This window comes from Cebus imitator, unplaced genomic scaffold (genome assembly GCF_001604975.1).
Source record: "Cebus imitator isolate Cc_AM_T3 unplaced genomic scaffold, Cebus_imitator-1.0 Scaffold261, whole genome shotgun sequence".
NCBI lineage: Eukaryota > Metazoa > Chordata > Mammalia > Primates > Cebidae > Cebus > Cebus imitator.
Genome location: NW_016107576.1, coordinates 994,602 through 1,018,550, shown reverse-complemented (window position 1 = coordinate 1,018,550; position 23,949 = coordinate 994,602). Strand labels below are relative to the sequence as shown.

The following is a 23,949-nucleotide window of genomic DNA, read 5'->3' as shown; positions in this document are numbered from 1 at the left end:
TTGGCCAGGATGGTCTCGATCTCTTGACCTTGTGATCCACCCGCCTCGGCCTCCCAAAGTGCTGGGATTACAGGCTTGAGCCACCGCGCCCGGCAACAGAAAGGAGTTTTATAACTAATAGGGAAGCTGTGATTCCTGACATGGTTCTTTACATTTTAAATTACTTCATAAAATTGGTTCTCTTGCTCCTGAAGCATTTCAGATCTTGGTTTATATTAATAATAATATTACAAAAAATAATTAGGAATATTTGTAGCTAATTTCTACAACATCCTCATTGCTCCTTCACTGTAGAATGGAATTTTACATAAAGGCTGTGCCTTAGATTCCGGGCAAGGAGACTCGTGCATAAGTTACTTACAAAACTTAGTTTAATCATTTGTACAGGGATTCTGATGAGTAAATTACTGTAAGTCATCAGAATCCCTGTACAAATGATCAAACTAGGTATGCTCCATTAATCCCAGCTAATTTTTGGTAGAGAGAGGGTTTCACCATGCTGTTCAGGCTACTCCTGAATTCCTGTTTGGCTGCCTCAGCCTCAGCCTCCCAAAGTGCTAGGATTACAGTTGTGAGTCACTGCCCCCAGCCTTTTTTTCTTTCTTTTTTTTTTTTTTTTAAGTAAAAGTTAACCCCGGAAAGCAAGTATATTTTTTTTTTGGGAGTTTTTTTTTTTTTTTTAAGTAAAATTTTAAACTAGGTTTTTGGTTTAGATTTTTAGAATTAAAAGGAACTTAATATTTTTTAAAGATTGTCACGTTATGAGGTTGAATTAGTAAACAAAAGTCACAAGAAGTGTACATTTAGAAAAGTTTTTAAGAAAATTACATAACATATTCAATTGATGAAAAACATATCATTCATTGGTTCAATTGCATAGATTTTAAAGTTACCATCTTAGCAGATTTATTGTTTTGAGGCTGATTGAACCAAAACCATCTCACTACAGAGTCTGGTCTTTTAGCCACTTCTGAAGGCACTCATTAAGTATCTGTCTTGGTGGATAGATGAAAGGATGCTTTAACAAGTGGACATGTAAAGAAAGAAAACATAACGAGATAATAGTGGCAGAAAAATGGAGACATTTGGAATATTAGCTTTCAAAACCCTTAAGCTCTACCTTAAGCTTCTCTACCTTAAGCTTCAGTTGGACAACATGCATCAAAGTAGACTAAAGGGATAAATAAATAGATGGATAGATAGGATAAAAGTGATAAATTACACCATTTGAAACACTTTAATGTTTTTGATCATGTGTCCTCCAAATTTATGTAAATAAGCACAAGACATGGAAGCAATGAGACCTTAGACATCAGGCATGTATACAGTATAAAAGCAGCAGAGGAGAGTCACTAAGATCTGCCTTTCTTTTTCCGACAGTTCAGTCAATGTACTGAATATAACTCCTGAAGATATTAAACCAAATCAGGTTGGAGGAGAATGTACAAATCAGAAATGGAGTGTGGCATCAAGACCTGGATCACAGGAAGGTTGCTATAGTGGATGCTCCTTGACCTACACAAATTCTCATGTAGAAAAAGATGACTTACCTTAGACATGTGGACTGGTATTTTTTTCATTAACATATTCATCAAATTTCACATCTAAGTTGAAACAGGGTGTGTCATAAAGTCAATTATCTCTAATAACTTAAGATGGTCTAAGTCGTTTGTTTGGACTTCCCTGTCTTCCCCCAAAGAGTTGAAATGTTAAATCTATTTAAAAGGATATAAAAGCTTTGGATATGTATTTTTAGTAACAGAAGCATCTGGTTCTGTGAATAAAGGAATGTATAGATGTTTGGATGGAAACAAAAGCACTAGAATGAGTTTCCTCTTATAGGTATTAAAAATAGCACTTTTAGGAAACTGATTATTGTAAATGTTTAATTTTGTCTCAAATATAATTGGCATTGGAAGTTTAGCCTTTACTTGAATGTATACTGTAGATATTTAACAAAGCGAGTTCTATATTTATTATGTTTAGTGTGATTTGAAATTACCTCTTTCATATGTTTTAAATAAAGTGAAATTTATGTATGTTTTGTACTTAGATATACATGATTATGTTAAGAGACTTTAAGATTTTAAAGTTTCACACAACCATAAGTATAGTATTTCATGCCAGTAAAAAATTTTTAGTGGTATTCTGTTTACAGATGTATTAAGACCATTGATATCATTACTTTTAAGAATTCTTTTTAATACATCTGGGCAATAAATGTTTAAAGCTATTCCATGAAGTCTTTAGATAATCAACACTACTAACATTACATTTTTGAGATTTTTATGACATTAGATTTTTATTTTATATATGTAGGATACTATAATTTTTAAAAGGTCTATTGATAGAGGAATGAGGCAAGACAACAAAAGTACCTTTGAATAGAACAATTTAAGAAATTGGTTTAAGATATTGGATGATAGAAGATATTTAAGATATCTAGATGGTGATATTTTCCTTACGAGATGGGTGCCAGTATAGTAATATCTGTACTAACTAGGGCTTTGTATTTGTTGTCAATAATTTTTTAAATAATTTTTTAATGAGGTATTTACCACTAAAGAAATATGATAATGTAAAACCATCAAATTTTATAATTGAGATATTATGATACTCTGGAAAAACGTGTCATTTCATTTTCAGAAAACTCCTAGGCTCTCTTCAGTCTCTGTAATGTTTCTGATTGCATGTTTCTTCATGAAAAGTATATTGTTGTTTTGATGGTATAATATAAATATAGGCCCAGCTCTTTCCCAGGATTTTCATCAAAAAGCTTTAAGTGCCTAACCCTGCTTGTCTCTGTACATAGAAGCCTGCGCAGATCCAGTCCTTGCTAGGTATTGTAGTTTAGGCCCATTTACCTTCCCCTTTACTGGTAGTTCAGCCACTTACATGCAGTCACCATGTTTGTGACTATTTTAAATTCATATTATTAAAAAAAAAACTATTTGTGTTATCCATTCACTATACTTAACTATGTAACTCTTTGGAGTTGCCTAGCAGCAGCCATTTTTTCAGGGCTGATAGGATATCATTAAGAGGATCTTATGAGACATTAGTGCATATACTCATAATACAGTAACCATATTTATAGTCTCACAGAGCTGGCTCTTGAGCATTAGTCACTCACTACCCTTAGCTTGATGCATGGTCACTTCTTTGCTATTTAAAATACTGTACATGGTACAAAATATCAAAGACACTACCATATTCTAAAGGAAGAAATCTAGCTGGGATATGTTTATTTTTTTGCTATTTGGCAGTAACATGGTCAAAGAAAGGCAGGCAGAAATTTTAAATACAGTTAATGAATACATTTGTCAAGAATTTCCCCCCAGGGTTTTCCATGCTGTACTTTGTAAGAAATAAGCAATCTGATTTTTAAAGTAAATCTCATATTTCATGACAATGGAGGTCATCTGTTTTTTGTTTTGTGTTTCCATTTTAAAGTGGGTTGAATTCTCAAACTGGTAAGAAAAGTTCCTTAAGACTTACTTTAAAATATAAAATGTGAAAGAAACAGCAGAATGAAAGCCAAACTCATTACACCTTCAATGTCTGCATAGATCCAGAAGTTGTACATTTTACTTAACATCACTTTTGTTGAACATTCCAACTCCAAAATGACCCCCAGTCACCTTAATCTCAAAATGTTGGAATGATGTCTGTGTTTGAAAACCCCGGACTCCACACATAAAACTCCTAGGATTTTGCTTCCCATCTCTTTCTAGGTGTTTGTTGGCAATGTACAAATAATATAGCTGTGCTAATCTCACATTTAGTCATGATAGATGATGGTACTAGAGTGCACTTCATTTGTGAGTTCTGATAAGTGTTTTCTTGTTTATCAGTATGTAAATCTGAAATATTTTGTACTTCTTTTGTTTTTACATGGCATATATCCATTTTGAATTTTCAAAGCATAAAAATGTCAAAAATTGAGATAAACATTTTGTTTACTATTAAATGTTTGCATCTGCAGTCTATAATGAGAAAAAAATTATGACTGAAATTTAACTTAAATAGCATTTTCTTATAGAAGCAAAGTATTAAATGATTAGATACACAGGACAGTTCACAGCAAATTGTTTACCTTGTGGCATAATTGAAATACTGTTATTTGGAAAGAGTTTTATATTTCCTACCTTAGCTAACCAGAATAGTTCATAGGTTTGTGATAATATGGTGTTGTGGGAAAACATATTTCATGTGCATGATGAATTGAGCACTATGAATCTCATCTTGCCTGCCCCTGGTGGAACATTTGAAAGCCCCTAGGACCCCAGGAGAGAGATTTTTGCAGCATGTATGCCTGGAACACACTGTGAGTTAGCAAGACCCTGCTATGGTAATGCTGTTGTACAAATCTGCAAGTATATTGCCTAATATAAGTTGTGTTCTTATTTCTAGATTGGATTTAAAGTAAGTATGGATTGTGGAAGTCTAGTAAATATACTTTTCCCTATGTTTGTCCTTTTTCAGTTTTTTGACAGGCATTTATGAAGTACCTTCTGTATGTAAAGGCTTACTACTACTTTCCCATCCTTGGAGATATGAAGACAGATAAGCACGCTGCCTGCTATTGAAAATCTGAACTGAGTGGAACACCAGCTACATTGTAATAAACAATGGTAGATACTACTGACACATTCAGTCTGTTCATAAAACATGGACTGGTGGGTCTGCTCCAGGGTCACATCCCTTTCCTAACAGTAACGTGGCTAGGATTCCATTTATAAATCTTAGCATTATTTCCTATATGAAGTGCTATGTAATAGATGATTGTTTTGCTAGATTTTGTTTTCTACAATCAAAATGTTGACTTGCAAACAATCAGAGGATTTTCTCTCCGCGAGAACATGTATTGTCATGTAGTAGAAAAAGCATTCTCAAAAATTTGAGATAAGGCCATGCAGATAAGGATAATGAAATTGGTCACTCTAGTCCTTTTTCTAAATATAGTGTTTTTCTAGCTGGATGTAAATTAGAGTGGGTGGATATTGATTAAATTATTTAATTTATATAAAATCGAATGGTTGAGGTTTTTTGAACATTTACAAATAATGGATTGCTGAGGGCTCAGGAAGCACTGTAATGTCAGTGACATATGAAGCTCCTTGATAAAGACCCACCTCAATATTCATACGTTAAGCTTCAGAAATACATGTACCTAGTATAATGCTTAACAGCACAGAATATTTGTTGATGAGAAATATGCTGATGAAACATATTTCTTTACTGGAATGAATGGGCTATAAATTTGGGGTTAGAATCCTTAACTCTTTCTCAAGAGGGTGGGAACCTTGTTATGATTCTTTATGCATGTGTATTTCCAACCCTATCTCAAATCCTTGCATATAGAGTATCATGATAAAGTAGGTTATGCCACAGTTAATAAACATTAAGTCAGTGTGGCTTAATACAAAAATTTATGCTCATGAAATGTCCATTGTGGACTGGGCAGTCCTCCATTTTTAGCTGTGCCATCTGGAACGCATGGTCTCCAACACTGCCAAATCAGAGAGAGAGAGCAGACTAGCAGATGGTGTAGAGTATTTTTAAGAACCAGACCTCAAAGAGTTATGCCTTCCACCTACAGCCTGACTGCAAACAAGACCGGAAGGTATGGAACATGTAGCTATTTGGTGAGCACTTATAATCTGCTACTGAATGTAGTTGATGCTAGATATTTCATCCATGCATATTACTCTGCAAGGGGTTTATTGCTGATTATTAAAGCAAAAATTCATAATTTTTGCAAGAAATGTATTTTAAATCTTCTCTTACACTTTCTAGTCTTTTTATAATACAAGTTTCTGAATGTTCAAATGGTAGTTTTACCCATTTAGTTATTAAAGTATTTTACAGTGCACTGAACACTTATTTTTCAACTGTGAGAGAATCTTAACCTTACTTTTAGAGAGTTGATAACAGATTCAGGTGTTAAATGATGAACCCAAGGTCACATAACTGCTATTAAGTGATAAGACCTTAACCCATATCTGAGGTTTGCTAAGTTTCCACCTTTTCCCACACTGCTGCAGTGCCCGCCTGTAGAGCTTTTAAGTGAAATTCTTCATCCATTAGCTGACACCTTTAATCTACATCAAAAGTGGTGATCATTTGGTCCACGTGTAAGACTTGACCTCATTTTTTTTGTGATTGGTTACCATGGCCAATCTATTCAGGGTTCCACCACTACCTTTTTGCAACTAAGGTATTAAGAATTTCATTGAAATAGCTAATTTAGTAGTTTATGATACTCTAAAGGCCATTGAATAATCCGAAGTTATGTCTAGAGCACCTGCAATTTGTATGTGTGTGTGACAGTGTCACCCAGGCTGGAGTGTAGTGGTGTGATCTTGCCTCACTACTGCCTTGATCTCTCAGGCTCAAGCACTCCTCCTGCCTCAGGCTTCCAAGTAGCTGGGACTACAGGTGTGCGCCACCACGCCTGGCTGTTTTTTTTTTTTTTTTTTTTTTTTGTAGAGATGGGGTCTCACCATGTTGGACAGGCTGATCTCAAACTCCCAAGCTCAAATGATCCTCCCACCTTGGCCTCCCAAGGTGTTGGGATTACAGACGTGAGCCACCTCCTCTGACCAGCTTGTATTTTTTTACCCTGCCTTTTTGTTCACTCTTGGCAGTGTGTGTACTATGTCCCACTGTGGCTGCAGTCACAGTGACCAGAAATACTTAATTTTGTCCAGAAGGTTCAGTAAACTTTTGGAGACATTTTATCATGAAAAATACAGTAGTGAAACGTGAATATTTTTACTCAATTTTAGAAGGAAAACAGCTGATGTAGGGCAGCTGGATGTTTTCCAGTTTCCCTGTTGCATCTGCATTTGGATAGATTTTCTTGTTTCTGGTCTGTTATGACAGTCTCATTCCTGTTTACAGTGTTACGTTAAAGCAAACCATACCCCAACCCACAGTGATTCACGCCTGTAATCTCAGCACTGTGGGAGGCCAAGGGGGTGGATCACTTGAGGTCAGGAGTTCAAGACCAGCCTGGCCAACATGGCAAAACCTTGTCTCTACTAAAATTATAAAAAATAGCCAGGTGTGGTGGCACACACCTGTAACCCCAGCTACTCAGGAGGCTGGGGCAGGAGAATTGCTCCAACCCAGGAGACAGAGGTTGCTGTGAGCCAAGATGGTGCAACTGCACTTCAGCCTGGGTGACAAAGTGAGACTCCATCTAAAAAAAGGAAAAAAGAAAAAAGTAAACGTTTGCACATTCCCTAGAATCCTAAAACTAACAACTAGAACCTACCCTCTATTCTGGCTTTTTGGATCCAATTCTATTATATATGGTGTCTAAACCAAGGTGGTCAGTTGTTCATCCCAGCCAGGCATAAGGTCAGATAGCTGAGTTCCCTGGGTTTAGACTCTGCTAGTGCTTAGCTATGACTACTATGGCTGGTTTTGTTAACCTGTAAGTATAGTTCTTACTTGCCTATAATGTGCTGTAATTTATTTACCCTACCTTGAGATTTTTTTTCTTCTGTAATTCTCAGCCCAGAACTATTATTTCAAACTAAACTTGTATTTCACATTTTTAATTAGTGAAGAGTCTCAATGAAATGCAGTTTTCAAATAGTCATCCAAGAGTATAAAGCTTTTGTGGAATATCAATTTAATTCCTAACCACTTTTAGTCTCTTTTATCTTGAAAATCTCTTTTACCTGGATAACTAGTTGATTTGGTTTTGTAGTTTTTTCCTCTTAAGCAAAGAGGTATTAAATAATATGGAAAATCTCTATAAATTAGATCTCAGTGAAATTAAACTTTTCCAAACAAATAGTTTTTCAGTCTGTGTTAATGCCCAAAAGAAAACTAGAAATCCAACAACTGGCCACACAAAGCCTTGGCACATACGTTCTAAAGAAGCCATTTTGATCTTAAATCATGAAACATTTTAACTGGAATTTAAAAAATCACATTGCCCTTTTATTTCTGAAGCACTTGTCTTCATTTTTGTCAAGGGCAAAGATCTGAGAAAACAACTCGTAAATGCTTTTTGTTGTTGAGACAGTCTCACTCTGTCACTCAGGCTGGAGTGCGGTGGCGTGATCTCAGCTCACTGCAACCTCTGCCTCCTGAGTTCAAGCAATTCTGCCTCAGCCTCCCAAGTAGCTGGGATTTCATGCATGCACCACCATGCCCAGCTAATTTTTGTATTTTTAGTAGAGACAGGGTTTCTCCATGTTGGCCAGGCTGGTCTCAAAATCTTGACCTCAAGTGTTCCGCCTGCCTCAGCCTCCCAAAGTGCTGGGATTACAGGCATGAGCCATTGCACCTGGCCTCATAAATGCTTTTAACTGAAGTTCTTTGCTAAGGAACAAAAAGACTATGGTAAATCTCAGAGGCAGAGTTGGCCTTGGCAGTGAGGGCCAGAAAGGGTGTACACTGGAGACACAGTTGCTTGTGGTGTGGTTTCCCAAAATCTGGAGGTGCACATTCCTGCTGACTCAACAGTCTGTTTCTCTGGAGTTGGTAGCCCTCTGTTTCCAGACCCCCAAGCACTTTATAATGGGTTCACTAATTATAGCTCAAGTGACTATAAATTGTTACCCAAATGAGAAGCTTTTGATAGTGAAAGGAGGACCTATTAATGATTAGGCCTGTCCCACAGTGTAAACTGGGACGAGTGGTCACCCTGTGCATAGTGGAAGGCCCTGTCCAAGTAAGCAGAACTCTGACTTGAGTTTTGGTTGTTGAACCTTAAACCAAAAATAAAATCCTAAGCTCCCTGCCCCAACTATTGGGCCCTTTCTCTCAGCCAAGGGCATTCCAAAGTTAACCTGAAAAACTAGTTCATGATGGGAAGGAGGGGTCAGACATTCCTGATTATACCCTCTTCCTCTACAATCTATGCTCCCTGAAGGCTGTTACCTGGAGGCTGTATGATAAAACTTTAGTTTCCATAGCCTCTAACCATCATAACCCATACATTCCTTTGTATTTATTCCAGCTCTTTAGATAATAACTCATTCAACCAATTGCCAATCAAGATTTTTAAATCTACCTATAACCCAGAAGCCTCTCCTTCAAGTTGTCTCACCTTTTGATTAAACCAATGTACATCTTGCAGGTATTGATTGATGTATTATGTCTTCCTAACAAGTGTCAAAGCAAGCCACACCAGACCACTTTGGGCACATGTCATCAGGACCTCCTGAGGCTATGTCATGGGCCTGTCCTTAACTTTGCCAAAATAAACTTTCTAAATCAAGAACTGTCTCAGATATTTTTGATTTCACAAACCCTAATCCCCACAAAACTACTTCCTTTAATTTATGCCTCAGGTATAGTTTCTAAAAGATGGGATCAAGTTGTGGTCTATCCTAATATAGTCAGCTCTCCTATAACACTCAAACACCATGCAAAAAAGCACAAGTTTGTCTCCGTGCAGTTGACATATCAGGGAACAATTTGAGCATAATGCAAAATTTGTTTTTGTTTATGTGTGATTCTGTGAGTGAGAAACACTAGGTGAATGCAGCAAAACTGCCCAGCTGATCCAAACTAACACAATCTCAGATGTCTACTGTAGACAAGTAGGCGTAAATGGGGCAGAAGAGGGATCCCTCACCACCCACCAGGAATGTCAGGTGACCATCAGATGGATAGTACAGCAGCTTTCACACCGCCTCTCTAAAAATGATAATTTGCAACCAAGCCAAGGAGAGGCAATTTCCTGATGGTCCACAGTTGTCACACTAACATGCAGGCACCAGGGAGAGGCAATTTCCCAAACACATTAAAAACACTTGAAATTGGTAATCAACTTCCATTAAAATCTCGGGAATTGGGTGAGTGAACTTGAACATATGCATTTAGAGACAAAATGGTGGAGTATGAATCGAAGAAAACCTCAGATGGGTGTGCATGCAACTTCCTAAACACACTGTGCATGCTCACCTCCTAAGCACAAGGAGGGCACTGCCTGTGAGCAGCCCACCCTAAGGGAAGAAATATGGGAAAAGGGACACAAGACCCGGGAAATATGACAGCATATTCAACCCCAAGTCAAAAAGCCAAATGCTGCATTTGTCCTTCAAGTTGCCTTCTTGCATCTCTTCCAAGTGTACTTTCTTTTCTGCTCTAAAGCTTTTTAATAAATTTCCACTCCTGCTCTGAAACTTGCCTTGGTCTCTTTTTCTGTCTTAAGCCCCTCAGTTGAATTATTTCTTCTGAGGAGGCAAGAATTGAGGTTGCTGCAGACCCTTCAGTAATTTGGATATTCACTCCCACTAACACTACCAGCTATCTCAGTTTAACTGTGTATGTTCTAAACAATACTCATCCCTGTCTGATGTTACAATGTTCTCCTGGGATTTCAGACAACTCTTCTACCGCTTCACAACATACAAGCTGCAACCCTTCCAAACCCTACTTCCACAAGCTTACTTCCAGTCTTTTTCAAGATAAAATATGTTTATATTGTTTATGCATTTCTTAACATGTATAAAACTCTGCTACCATTTTTTATTAGGATTCTACTTTTAAATGAGTCACTGATGAAATTTTTTAATGCTGTGCACCCAACTCCATTTTTTTCACAGGTCCTGTGATTTTTACTACAATTCTGAAAAGCATGGTTTTTAGGGATATATGTGTTGTATTAAAGCAGAACTGGTGAAAAAGCATCTTTTGTCTCTCCGCTTATATGCTGACTGCTGATAGCCTCTCAAAATTCCATGCCAGCTTTCCTCACTCTACACATCTGTAACAAACTATTATTTGAGGGACAGAAACTTTAAAAACAACCATCAAAAATACATCAAGCCGTTGCTGTGTCAGGCACATACTAAGCCTTAATAAGCCATTTCTTTGACTTTTCCCAAAAACTATGCAGAAGCTATTATACTCACTTTAGAGATGAGGAAACTGATGCAAAGAAAGGTAAGCTTACCCAGTGTCACACAGCTAATACTTGGTGAAGAAGGCATTTGAATACCAGGAATCATTTTATAGCACATTTTCTGCTGAATCTGATGAACTTGAAAGTGCCTGATTGCATGCTGCTCACTAGGGGTGTTGCCTGAGAGGTCTCGAAGGGCTGGGCTTGAGAAAGGATCAACATGCCTTGTGCTAGGGATTTACTGCATCCATTCTTGATGGCAGATTATTCAACATCTTTGTGTAGGTTATTCAACAGTGTTGTACCAGCCTACAGGATGGAACACCAAGCTCATAGAAGAGTGTTCATTTAGAAGAAAGCAACACTAATGATTCACACAACTTCCTGAATTTGTGTTATGTCACATCCTTGGAAAAGGAAAAGAAATGGCTAGTGAAAAGTTCAAATTCTTACTTTATGGATATAACATGTCCTAGTTGCCACAAGATTACCACATTTTTCAGCCTTGCCCATGAAACCACCTTTGCAAAAATTATAACAGTGAAAAGACAATGACAGTGAAAGGGATCTATCTGATCTAACCAAGTCCCATCTTGCTTTGAACCTCCAGACTGCCTGAGTCATTCCTGGGCTTGGGATAACAGCCCTTCCAAAAACTAAACCACCTTTGTAAGGCAAATGAAAGACCACCAGCTTTGGTGGATGAGAGGAGTGTGAACTCTACTAAGGTGTAGACCTAAACAATTGCCAACCATTATTTTGGAGGTCACAAGATTTGCAACTTCCCCAGTTACTCCTGCAGATAACATCACTATTGTAAAATCTAAGATTGGTCTTTTGAGATGTCTTTTCAGGGTTTTGTATTTCTGACTACCATGGCTCCACCTGGGCCTGCCAACCAGTCCTGTGGCCCCACCCAGAAGCAAACTCTGCACACCCCTATGATTGCAGCCCCAACCAATCAGCAGCACCCATTCCCTTGCACACCAAACCACCCTTGAAAAACCCTAGCCTCCAAATTTTCAGGGATGCTGATTTGAGTAACAATAAGACTTCGGTCTCCTGTTCAGCCAGCTCTCTGTGAATTAAACTTTCTCTGTTGTAATTCCTCTGTCTTGATAAATCGGTTCTGTCTAGGCAATTGGCAAAATGAACCCATTTGGCAGTTACACTCAAACAGTGGATCTTTGTGTAGGTTATTCAACAGTGTTGTGCCAGCCTACAGGACGGAACACCAAGCTCACAGAAGAGTGTTCATTTAGAAGAAAGCAACACCAATGATTCACACAACTTCCTGAATTTGTGTTATGTCACAGAAATCCTTATCATAGATTCAGTAATTCTGATTAATCTACCAAGGTAAGTAAGTGTATTTGATTTTGTAAGGTATACAGCAGTGATCTCCTATTTTGGTGTTTTTCAATAAAGTTTTGGTTATGGTCAAATCAAAAATTGATGAAATTTTATTTTCCTTTAATATCAGCTTAAATGGCTCTTACATCTTATGCTTTTTTCTGATTCTGTGGGGAGACAGTCACAACTCTGTGCTGAGAATTGAACTTTCTTCTTTTATTCATTCAGCAAATGTTTATTGAGTACTTATTAGGATTGCTATGCTAGGTGCTGGGACTCTAACATGGAAGGTGACTTGGTCATTGTCACCTTCCATGTTAGTTATAAAAACTAACAAACTACTGGGAGCAGTAAACCAATGGGCCACTTAAGGCAGCTGAGTAAGTGCTCCAATAAAGGTTTTGGAGGGCTCTGAGGCAGGGAAGAGTGGGAGCAGCATCTTAGCCTGTGGAATAGGAGCTCAGAGAGGATGCTTGAGCTAAGTATTGAAGAGTGAACAGTACAGGTAGAGGAAACAAAACATACAAGGTCAGAGGTGTGAAACCACATGACCTTCAGGGAAACTACAAATTGCTCTGTATGAACAAAGTGAAGGGTGTGGGGGACCAGTGGGAGGGGTAGAGAGGAGCCAGGTTAAAAGGGTGTTAGATTCAAGAAGTTTTGTGTTTATCCTGAAGGCTTAGTGATGTGCTTGGTCAAGCAGAACTGTGACACAAGAGTGTTGTTCTCTCTCTCCTTGTCATAGCATTGTGAGTATTCCTCTATTAAGGCGTTTATTACAGATGCCTTAATTAAATATCCTTCTGTCATAGCATTTATCACAATTCTAATTTCCATGTGGAGAATTGCTGAAAAGAAAGCAAAATGGAGATGAGACCAGATCGCAGTAACCCAAGCAAGAAGTGATTGAGAGGAAGGCATGGACTTACAGGTAGACTCTGACTGGCTGTCAGGGTTACGTAAAACAATCTAGGTTGATTTCTGGCTCAGACAATGGTGGATGATAGGGCTTACGAAAGAACAGTTTTAGGGGATTGGGCAGGAAATAGTTTAGTCAGCAGACCTGGGTTGCCTGTGTGTTACCCCCTAGCAGAAGTCTGTCTTCAGGACTGGAAAATGGCCCCTAAGCTTTGCACATTCTGCTTGCTAAGAGTGCTTTTGCATGCCTGAGGTGGGCCATGCTGTACAGGTGTGACTAGACACATTTATCCTAACAATGTAATTTACAGTGAATGCCTTTTTCTCCTGTGGGCTGGAGTCTGAGTAGCTGAGGCCAGTCACGTAGGTAGGCACTCCATACCTACCTGATGACCCCCAATAAAAACCTTGAGCACCAAGTCTTAGGTGAACTTCTGTGGCAATACTTCACGTGTATTGTCACATATTGTTGTGACTCCACTCAGAGAGGATACCTGGAAGTTTGTGCTTGCTTTCTCTGAGACTTTGCTCAGGTCCCTGCCCCTTTGCTGATTTTAATCTATATCCTTTTGCTGTAATAAATCATGACCACAAGCGTAACAGCTTTTGTGAGTCCTGTGAGTCCTTCTAGTTCACATGAGTTCGTCAAACTTGAGGGTGATCTTAGGGACCCCAGACACAGGGATAATGAATTGTTCTGGATGTGTTGAATTTAAGGGTCTCTGAGCCACTTAAGTCCATGTGGATGAAATTGAGTTTTTGTTAGGGGTCATCATGTAGGTATGCATGGTGACTTGAGCTCTATTCCCGGTGGCTGGGTATCCAGACTGGTCCTTGAGCTGTGCTCATAGTCACAGAAGCCACAGCCTGCAAGACTCACCCGTGAACACAATGAACACTTAGCACAGGGAGTGCAAAAGCTGTTTATCATCCTCTGCATCTGGGGAAAAGAGAAGAATAAATCCTAATGTGAAAGTTCTGACTTTAGGTGAGCCTACTGAATTAAATAGACAAAAATAAAAATTTCTAACAGGATTCCAAAAGATCCTTCATTTCAAGGGACTATTTTTGCTCACAGGACATTGCATTTTCACCTTATCCTGTCTTCAGAAGTCATCTCTAAATGCTTCTGCTTCTTGTTTTCAAGCTTGGAGGACCTATCTTTCTTTACCCATGTGCATCCCAAGAGAAACTTAGGTGTGAGGGACCAGAGGATAGATGTCCTTACAGTCCAGTTTGATCCTGAAAAGGGTAAGTCTGCCCTTGCCCTTCAGTATAACGTGGCCAAATTATGCTAACAGGAGGGATGCAATTCTCCTATGTTTTAGTGTATACTTTATAAATAGCCAACAAATGCACAAATAAAAATAAGGCAAGATGTAAACTATGTGACTTAATGGAAAAATTTATACTGATTGCTCAGCCAGGTCAGAATTAGATGACCATCTTCTATGGGGTTGAGTATAAGTACCCAAGTCTTAAAAACTGCTTCTGTGTCCCCACTCAGCTAAGGGCTTAGTCTCTGAAAGGTAAAGAAAGCTGCACCAGAAAGTGTTGAGCATCAAACTGGTTATCAATAGTTACAGAGGTTCAGGCCAGAGTATCTCTCTCTGCAAGCAGTCCCTGAGACAGAGAATCATCCCACCAGTTCTCAGAAATGTAGAGAGAACTTGTAACTTAAGTGACTCATTTAACATAAAAGCAGGCTATTAAGTTGTCTATTTTGAAATTTCACTCTATAAAATTTTCAAAAGGCTTCTAAATGCATGTTCAGCTTTGTTATGGCCTGTGAAGAACATTATTAAAGAGAAAAAGATTCTAAGTGCATAGAGAATAATAGGCTCATTCTCCCACTACTGAACACTTAAGAGTCTGACATCGTCTACCCGTTTCTCTGTGTCCCTTGCATGGGAATAGCCAGGCCCTGGGACAATCCCAAGGAACACTCCTTTCCCATCTGCTATTGGAGGTGGTGGAAGGACAGGCTGGTTAAAAGTATTATGTGCTACACCCTGGTCCTGGCCCTTTCATGGCCAAGCTGTGTTCCTTTGGGCAAGTTGTTCAAACTCTCTAAGCCTAGTTTTTCAACTGCAACAAGAACGATTCCAGCTCTGAATCTGAGCAAGTGTGAGTCACTGCCACTACGTGGACTCAGGCATTGTCATGTCTCCTCCATCAAGATACCTAGACTGCTAGCTTGGAGGCTTGGGAGAATCAAATGTAAGGAGGTGTGATGCTGTCAAGTTTAGAAAATTCACAAATGCAGCTTCAGGACAACTTCCCTCCTTCCAGCTCATTTGAATCCCACAGCAATCAGGAAGCATAACCTTCAGGTAATATTTTTATTCCCTTTTGAGATGAGCAAACTAAGCTTAGGTGACGTTCGGTAATTTACTCAGAAGCACATAGCTAATAAGTAGCCTAAGAAGAACTTGGGCCTTTAACTGAATATGAAGACTTTCTACCCTACTCACTGACTCCGTCAAAAGGGCAAACTGGCCAGTCCAGGCAGGGTGCCCCAGTCTTACCAGGGTCATCCAGGTACTGGCTTGTATTAGGTTGGTGCAAAATTAATTGCGGGTTTGGCCATTAATTTTAATGGCCAAAACTGCAATTATGTTTGCTCCAACCCAATACTTTCTGAAGCCTTTATTTTCACAAAGCATAAGGGGAATGTAGCCCTTCCCCATGCTTCCACTCTTGAAAATATACTCGACTAAGCATTGCTGAGCAATGTCGATCTCACTAGAGACTTCATTTCATGGGGATAGAAAGGTTGGAGGATTTGACTTTACACATCCACACCCCACATCATCATCATCACCACAGATGGGTCTGCTCCTACAGACTCTTCTCTCTGCCTCAGCCTCCACCAGGCTGCAGATGACCAGATAGAGGGAGGAAAGAGAGAGAGAGCGAGCAAGCAGAGCCCAGGATGCTACATGTAAACAGTGAAGTAGATCTCCACTCCCAAATCAGTGGCTGTAATTCAAACTCTAACCACATTCAGCACAGAGGGGCAGGTTCAAAACTTCCATAAAGAAGAGTGTTGCTTAGGGGTCCCAATCTAGCTGGGAAAAAGCGGGGGAGTGTTGTTTTGACATTGCATGTGCAAAGCAAACACACTGTTTTCATTTAGCTTGTGTGCTTATCTGGGGTGACATTGGTAAACCAGAAACATGATTATATGAAAGAGTGTTTGTGTAAAGGAAAAAAAAGACAAAGGCAGTGACCAAGATACTTCAGCACTCCGCCAGGTGAAGGACAATGGTGAAAAGGCCCAGAAGACTGATATTGCAGTCAAGAACTCACAGCCTAGGAGGGAGGCACACGGTCAGTGAAACACAGCAGGAAGAAGCATGGGTCCAGGGGTAGGGATGGGGGCTGAAGTTCCATCACACGATGAATTACTCTCTCTGAGACTTCTAGTTTTTTTGGTTTTGTTTGTTTGTTTGTTTGTTTTGTTTTGTTTTGAGGCTGAATTTTGCCCTTTCACCCAGGCTGGAGTGCAATGGCGCCATCTTGGCTGACTGCCACCTCCGCCTCCCAGGTTCAGACCACTCTCCTGCCTTAGCCTCCCAAGTAGCTGAGATCACAGGTGCCTGTCACCAAGTGCAGCTAATTTTTTGTATTTTTAGTAGAGACGGGGTTTCCCCCATGTTGGTCAGGCCTTGGCCTCCCGCAGTGCTGGGATTACAGGTGTGAGCCACCGTGACTGGCCGCCTTCTAGTTATTAAAGTGAACTTTGAGACCAAGTTTTCTTTCCTCCTGGGACCCACTGACCACCCAGCCAAGGGGTATCTTCAGCTTAGGCGACCCCAGCTGAGGAGGAAAAGATAAGCTTCCTTGGGAACCAGAACAGTTTATCAAATCAAGAAACAGTAAGGCCCCGTTTTTAAGGCGAAAAGCCCCTACTCCCTGCCATTTGGCCATTCTGTTTTCTCATCATCGGAGCCAGTTCAACAACGGGCCTGACTCCTCCAACAGCATTGCCCAGTTGGTTTAAATATATGCTTATCACGGTATATAATTGTGTATAGAAAAAGACACTAGGAAAAAATACTCTAAAAGTGTTTAATCTCTGAATGATGAGATTAAAGGTATTTTTATTTTCTTTTTTTATGCTTTCTGTGCTTCCCCTCACCCCCCAAATTTTTATAATGAATAAGCATTACTTCGAAGAATAGAAAAAAAATAATTGGTTTTGCTTTAGAAACACACGCAAGTGGAGGGAAATATGGACGGAGAGGCAGGGAAGTGGTAAACAGGCATAACCCAGTCTCAGGAAGCCACCGGCGGCGGACCCAGGCTGGCAGCCCCTCCCTCGGGGATCCGCTGATCTGTGGCCCTCCCTGCCCGCCCACTCAGCTGCCCGCGTGCCCCGCACCTCTGCCCCGGCAGAGGGCGCTACGGAGCCAGGCGCCGTTGCGGTTTCTTCCTTTGCCAGGAACGGCGACTCTCAGCGTCCTCTCCAGTGGAGGATAGAAGCCCACCCAGGGCCGCGGGAGAGCAAGTGCCGAGGGGAAGGTACTTTGCACGCTGTGAAGCGGGGATGCAGATGTTACAGTAACCAGAAGGGCACCCAGTCACAAACAACGACGCGCCCAGCGCGCGTGCGCCACCCCCTTCCCTGCAGAGGGCGCCGCGGGCCCGCCTCGCGGAGCGAGGTGGGATCCCAGTAGCCCAGGGCAGCCCGCGGGGCAGCCCTCCACCCCTCTCCGCCAGCCTCCTGCGCCCAGAGCCTCCCCGCTGGAGCTCCACCCTCTCCCGCAGGCAGCTTGGTCACCCAGCACGTGCCCAGGGGAGCACCTGATCCTGACGAGACCTCATTGCCCCCAAGAGTGATTGCATTGGTTTTGCAATGAATGAATGGAAGAGAGAAAGGAAAGAGACCGAGAGAGAGAGAGAAAAGAAAGAAAGGTAATAATACGTAATAATATGTAATTGTGAAAAATCCAAATAACGTGTGTGTATATTTAAAAAATCAGTCCTTTCTGCTCACTCCAAGTTTTAGAGCCTTATCCCTTTAACTGCAAATGTTAAAAATCTCTAAATCCGTCTATAATCTATAAAACCCCTGCTTACATCTGTAAGCCCCGTGCTTCAAGATAGCCTGCTTTTTCTCCTGAACTCATATATACCTTCCCTGTTTGATTTTTATTTCGCCTGTAACTGCTGCCCTCCTGAGATGTATAAAACCAAACACATGCGGCTCCCTCGGGACCTCTTACCCAAGGCTTCTTGGGTTTGTTTTCCGGGGGGCCGAGGTCACTCGTATCGGCTTGAATAAACCTCTCTTTAAGATATTTTACAGACGTTGAGATTTCTGTTTACAACGTTAATCAAAATGTTAACATTGAGAACATTGGTAACTTCCAGGGGTAGAATTATGAATTATTCTTATTTCCTGAATGTTCTGCAAAATTCAGAAATGGTGTATTTGGGCTTGGGGCAGAACTGTGACTATTTTTAAATTGCATCTACTCTAGGGGCTGTCCTCTTTCTACATAAACAGACTAACTCCGGATGGCAACTCTGAGTCTTTTTATGGTGCCGAGAGCGATTCATCATCTCCCACCTACACCAAGCAAACTTTAGGTCCCCTGGTGACAGAACTGAGGGTTTGTATCTCAGTGACTAATGATTATAATGTGCTTGGCTATTTCCTGTGTTTTTACCAGCTCCAGGAGCAGATTAATCAGAGAACGTTCCCTGCTGGCTTCTGGGAAATAACAATAGAAACACAACGGTGATGCTAGTCTCCAAGGATTGAAAACCTTTACAAAGGGGCGTTCTTTCTTTTTGTCTTGGTGTGTTTGTTTGTTTGTTTTGAAAGGGAGTCTTGCTTTGTCACCAGGCTGGAGTGCCCTGGCGCAATCTCGGCTCACTGCAATCTCTGCCTCCTGGGTTCAAGCGATTCTCCTGCCTCAGCCTCCTGAGTAGCTGGGACCACAGGCGCGCACCACCACGCCCGGCTAATTTTTGTATTTTTAGTGGAAACGAGGTTTCGCCATGTTGGCCGGGGACGTCTCAAACTCCTGACATCAAGTGATCTGCCCGCCTCCACCTCCCAAAGTGCTGGGATTACAAAAATGAGCCGCTACACCTGGCCGAATTGTTTTTTTGCTTCTTCGAAAGCAATTTTGAAATTTTGCTTTGATTTTTGAAGGCAGAAAACCCAATTTCTGATTTAGAGCTTATTCTAATCAACTTAGAGTCTTTCTGTCTTTGGGAGCTACATAGACATGAGAAGTCTCTTCCTTTCCTTCCCAGCAGAAAAGACTTTGATGCTCTATTCTTAGCACATGGAACCCTAAACCAAGGCCTGCATTGGGGTGTTTGTGAGAAGCATGTATGCAAAGCCTGAGAGACACCTCTGTTGGATGTGCTGCTGGGCAGGGGTGATCTGGTTTGACATTGTGCATGTAAATGGCTTATTTTAAATATGTGTTTTTTAAAATTATTATTATATTTTGAGGTCTGGGATACATGTGCAGAATGCGCAGGTTTGTTACATAGTTATACACATGCCATGGTGGTTTGCTGCATCCATCACCCATCATCTACATTAGGTATTTCTCCTAATGCTCTCCCTCCTTTACCCCCCCACCCCCCAACAGGCCCTAGTGTGTGATGTTTGCCCTCCCTGTGTCCATGTGTTCTCATTGTTCAACTCCCATTTATGAGTGAGAACATGTGGTGTTTGGTTTTCTGTTCTTCTGTTAGTGTTAGTTTGATGGTTTCCAGCTTCATCTATGTCCCTGCAAAGGAAATAAACTCATCCATTTTTATGGCTGCATAGTATTCCATGGTATATATATGCCACATTTTCTTTATCCAGTCTATCATTGATGAGCATTTGGGTTGGTTCCAAGTCTTTGCTATTGTGAACAGTGCTGCAAGAAACATATGTGTGCATGTGTCTTTATAATAGAATGATTTTTCTAATCCTTTGGGTATATACCCAGTAATGGGACTGCTGGGTCAAATGGTATTTCTCGTTCTAGATCCCTGAGGAATTGCCACACTGTCTTCCACAATGGCTGGACTAATTCACACTCCCACCAACACTGTAAAATGTTCCTATTTCTTCACATCTTCTCCAGCATCTGTTGTCTCCAGATTTTTTAATGATCACCATTCTAACTGGTGTGAGATGGTATCTCATTGTGGTTTTGATTTGCATTTCTCTAATGACCGGTGATGATGAGCTTTTTTTCATATGCTTGTGTAAGTGTCTCCTTTTGAGAAGTGTCTGTACATATCCTTTGCTCACTTTTTGTTGGGGTTCTTTGTTTTTTTCTTGTAAATTTGTTTAATTTCTTCATAGATTATGAATATTAGCCCTTTGGCAGATGGGTAGATGGCAAAATCTTCTCCCATTCTGTAGGCTGTTCACTCTGATGATAGTTTCTTTTGCTGTGCAGAAGCTCTGGAGTTTACTTAGATCCCATTTGTCAATTTGGCTTTTGTTGCCATTGCTTTTGCTATTTAGTTATGAAGTCTTTACCCATGCCTATGTCCTGAATGGTATTGCCTAGGTTATCTTCTAGGGTTTTGATGGTTTTTGGTCTTACATTTAAATCTTTAATTCATCTTGAGTTAATTTTTTGAATAAGGTATAAGAAAGGGATCCAGTTTCAGCTTTCTGCATATGGGTAGCCAGTTTTCTCAACATCACTTATTAAATAGGAAATCCTTTTTCCATTGCTTGTTTTTGTCAGGTTTGTCAAAGATCATATGGTTGTAGATGTGTGGAGTTATTTCTGAGGTCTCTGTTCTTTTCCATTGGGCTATATATCTGTTTTGGTACCAGTACCATGATGTTTTGATTATTGTAGCCTTGTAGTATAGTTTGAAGTCAGGTACTGTCATGCCTCCAGCTTTGTTTTTTTTGTTTTTTTGCTTAGGATTGTCTTGGCTATGTGGGCTCTTTTTTGGTTCCATATGAAATTTAAGGTGTTTTTTTCCAATTCTGTGAAGAAAGTCAATGGTAGTTTGATGGGGTTAGCACTGAATCTACAAATTACTTTGCAGTATGGCCATTTTCATGATATTAATTCTTCCTAACCATGAGCATGTAATATTTTTCCATTTGTTTGCATCCTCTTATTTCCTTGAGCAGTGGTTTGAAGAGGTCCTTTACATCCTTTGTTAGTTGTATTCCTAGGTATTTTATTCTCTTTGTAGCAGTTGTGAATGGGAGTTCACTCATGATTTGGTCTCTGTTTGCCTATTATTGGTGTATAGGAATGCTTGTGATTTTAGCACATTGATTTTGTATCCTGAGACTTTGCTGAAGTTGCTTATCGGCTTAAGGAGATTTGGGACTGAGACAAGGGAGTCTTCTAAATATACAATCATGTCATCTGCAAATAGCGGTATTTTTAAAATCACAATTTTAAAAGTAAATTAAAATGTTTAACATTTTGGTAACAGAGAAAGGAAACAAACAAGAGCCCTGTGTAAGCCTTTCATTCCCTGCGGATCAACCATTTCTAGTAAGTTATATAAAGTGTCTACTTCACCAGCCAGTATGATCAGCAACAGGGAGCCATTACTCTGGGGACATTCTTAGACTTTAACATTTCACTAACAAGTAAAATTTCAAAACAATTTTGGGAATTGGTGGTGGTATACCAACTTTCAGTTTGCCAAGTGAAATTGAACCTGCCATCTACTGGCACTGCTCTTTTTACAAATGAAATACATGTTGACCACAAAAAATGGGCATTATCTCAGAGTAAAAGACTGTTTTTTAAAAAAGAAATTTACCTTATAAAATATTTTGCTGGCTGGGAATGGTGGCTTACGCCTGTAATCCCAGCAATTTGGGAGGCCAAGCCTGGCGGATCACCTGAGGTCAGGAGTTCCAGACCAGCCTGACCAATAGGGTGAAACCCCGTATCCTCTAAAAATACAAAAATTAGCCGGGCGTGATGGCAGGCAGGTGCCTGTAGTTCCAGCTACTCAGAAGGTTGAGAAAGGAGAATTGCTTGAACTGGGGAGGTGGAGGTTGTAGTGAGCCAAGATCATGCCACTGCATTCCAGCCTGGGTGACAGAGTGAGACTCTGTCTTAAAAAAAAAAAAAAAAAAAAAAAAAAAAAAAAAAAAAAAAAAAAAAAAAAAAAAAACACAAAACCTATTTTGCCATATTTTTTAAATTTTTTCATTTTTCCAGAATGAAAATGTTGTTACCAGCTTGCATTTTGCCCATTTGCCTGGCTTAGTTACTACAGCCCAATGACTATAATTGAATCTTTATTTGATGGGACCTAGGCTTTAACATTTTAGGGCCATGATGCTGAATATCAGTGAACAGTAACAAGAACATTAAGGTGAGAAATCCTAGACACTTGGCTGAATTCATTCTAATCCTGGGATCTTATACCAATCCTGCAACCACACGTTTTAATTTAGACAAATATACTACCATTTACTTTAACTTCAGATGAGATTGTTTTTGTTTCTGTTGAGTTTTACAGTACTTTCTAGGTATTATAATTGAAGGTCTTTTTGCTTGGATTCTTGTCTGTTGAAGGCACTCTGCCAGTGACCACCCAAAGAACCGATAATTTTGATATACTCTTTGGCCTAAGGTCTTCTCCAAATTATAATAATTAAAGTTCAAGAAAGCAATGCTTTGAAGGTGGGTTCTACTAGCCAACAACTTAAATGAGTTGAGGGGAAGCACAATAAGAATCCATAGAAATGAAAGGAGTACTATATACAAACAATCTTTTAACCTTTTCTAGAATTGAAGCAGATATTAGGACAACGTTCAACTTCCCATGCCTTAAAAACAATAATAAGAGCATTCAGTTTGTAGGAGAGCTCTCCTGATCCGTCAGTGCCTACAATGCATGTCTCATATTTCAACCTGCTGACATTGTCCCGCCCGCAGGCCTGGTAGAATAATTACAAGGAAGCTCCCTGGACGATGAGACAGGCAGGAGTTTTTCTGGGCACAGACTCTACTATATTAGAGAGTAGAAATGACAACCTCAACCTTAAACATGAGTTTCTTTCCAAACTTGAAATTAGTTGGTATTAACGTATTTCAACCACAGAAAGAAAACCCTTTAGTGGTTGTATCTTGTCTTGAAATGGAAATCTTTGACCCAGGTCCTGGATGTCTGGGAAGGGCATGCATTTGTAGCCTCAGATTTCTTGAATTCGATTCTCAAAGAACCTTCCATCAGAAAGCACTTTGCAAAAGACTCACACAACATTGGTGCTTCCTCAGGCTTCATGCTTGAGTCTGTTCCCTCATTCTTCTCTACGTCAGGCCATCTCAGACTTGTAGCTACAGCTGTCACTTAGAGCCGCACAGCTCTTGAATTGGTACCTCCAGCCCTGACTTCTCTTCAGCACTCCAGACACATGTATTTCTCTGCCTGCCAGATATCTTCCACACAACAGGCACTTTAAACTCAACATATTCCAAATCAAACTAATCACATTCTGCCCACCACTGGCAACCTTCTTCACCCTCTGATTCCTTTATTTTGGTTACTAAGCAGTGTTGTTCACTAAACTGCTCAAGCCAAAACCCGGATATCAGCCTCAGCTTCACTCTTTTCTTCCATTGTCTAACAGTCACCAAGGTCTGTCTCCTTCTATCCTAACATATCTTACCCTTCTATTTTCTTGCTTCCATCCCATTGTCACTGCCCTATTTCAGGCTCTCATCCCTTCTCACTTGGACTGGGGCAACTGTTTTCTTTTTTCTTCATTAAAATTTTTTTATTTATAATTGACGCCTAATAAGTATACATGTCTGTGGGGTACAGTGTAATGT

General features: G+C 40.0%; 1 protein-coding gene across 6 annotated transcripts in view; it reads left to right on the top strand.

Annotated features, from left to right (window-relative positions):
- The window catches only part of LOC108283472 (SSX family member 2 interacting protein), a 71,904-nt gene extending 66,877 nt beyond the window's left edge, over positions 1 to 5,027 (top strand). For 5 of the 6 annotated variants that reach the window (XM_037728283.1, XM_017499828.2, XM_017499825.2 and 2 more), the window contains exon 14: positions 1,381 to 5,027. In XM_037728283.1, the coding sequence (XP_037584211.1) occupies positions 1,381 to 1,555 (175 nt within the window). In that variant the 3' untranslated portion in view covers positions 1,556 to 5,027. The remainder of the gene's footprint in view (positions 1 to 1,380) is intronic. The other variant, XM_017499832.2, reaches the window with a different exon arrangement.
- The last annotated feature ends 18,922 nt before the right edge of the window (positions 5,028 to 23,949 follow it).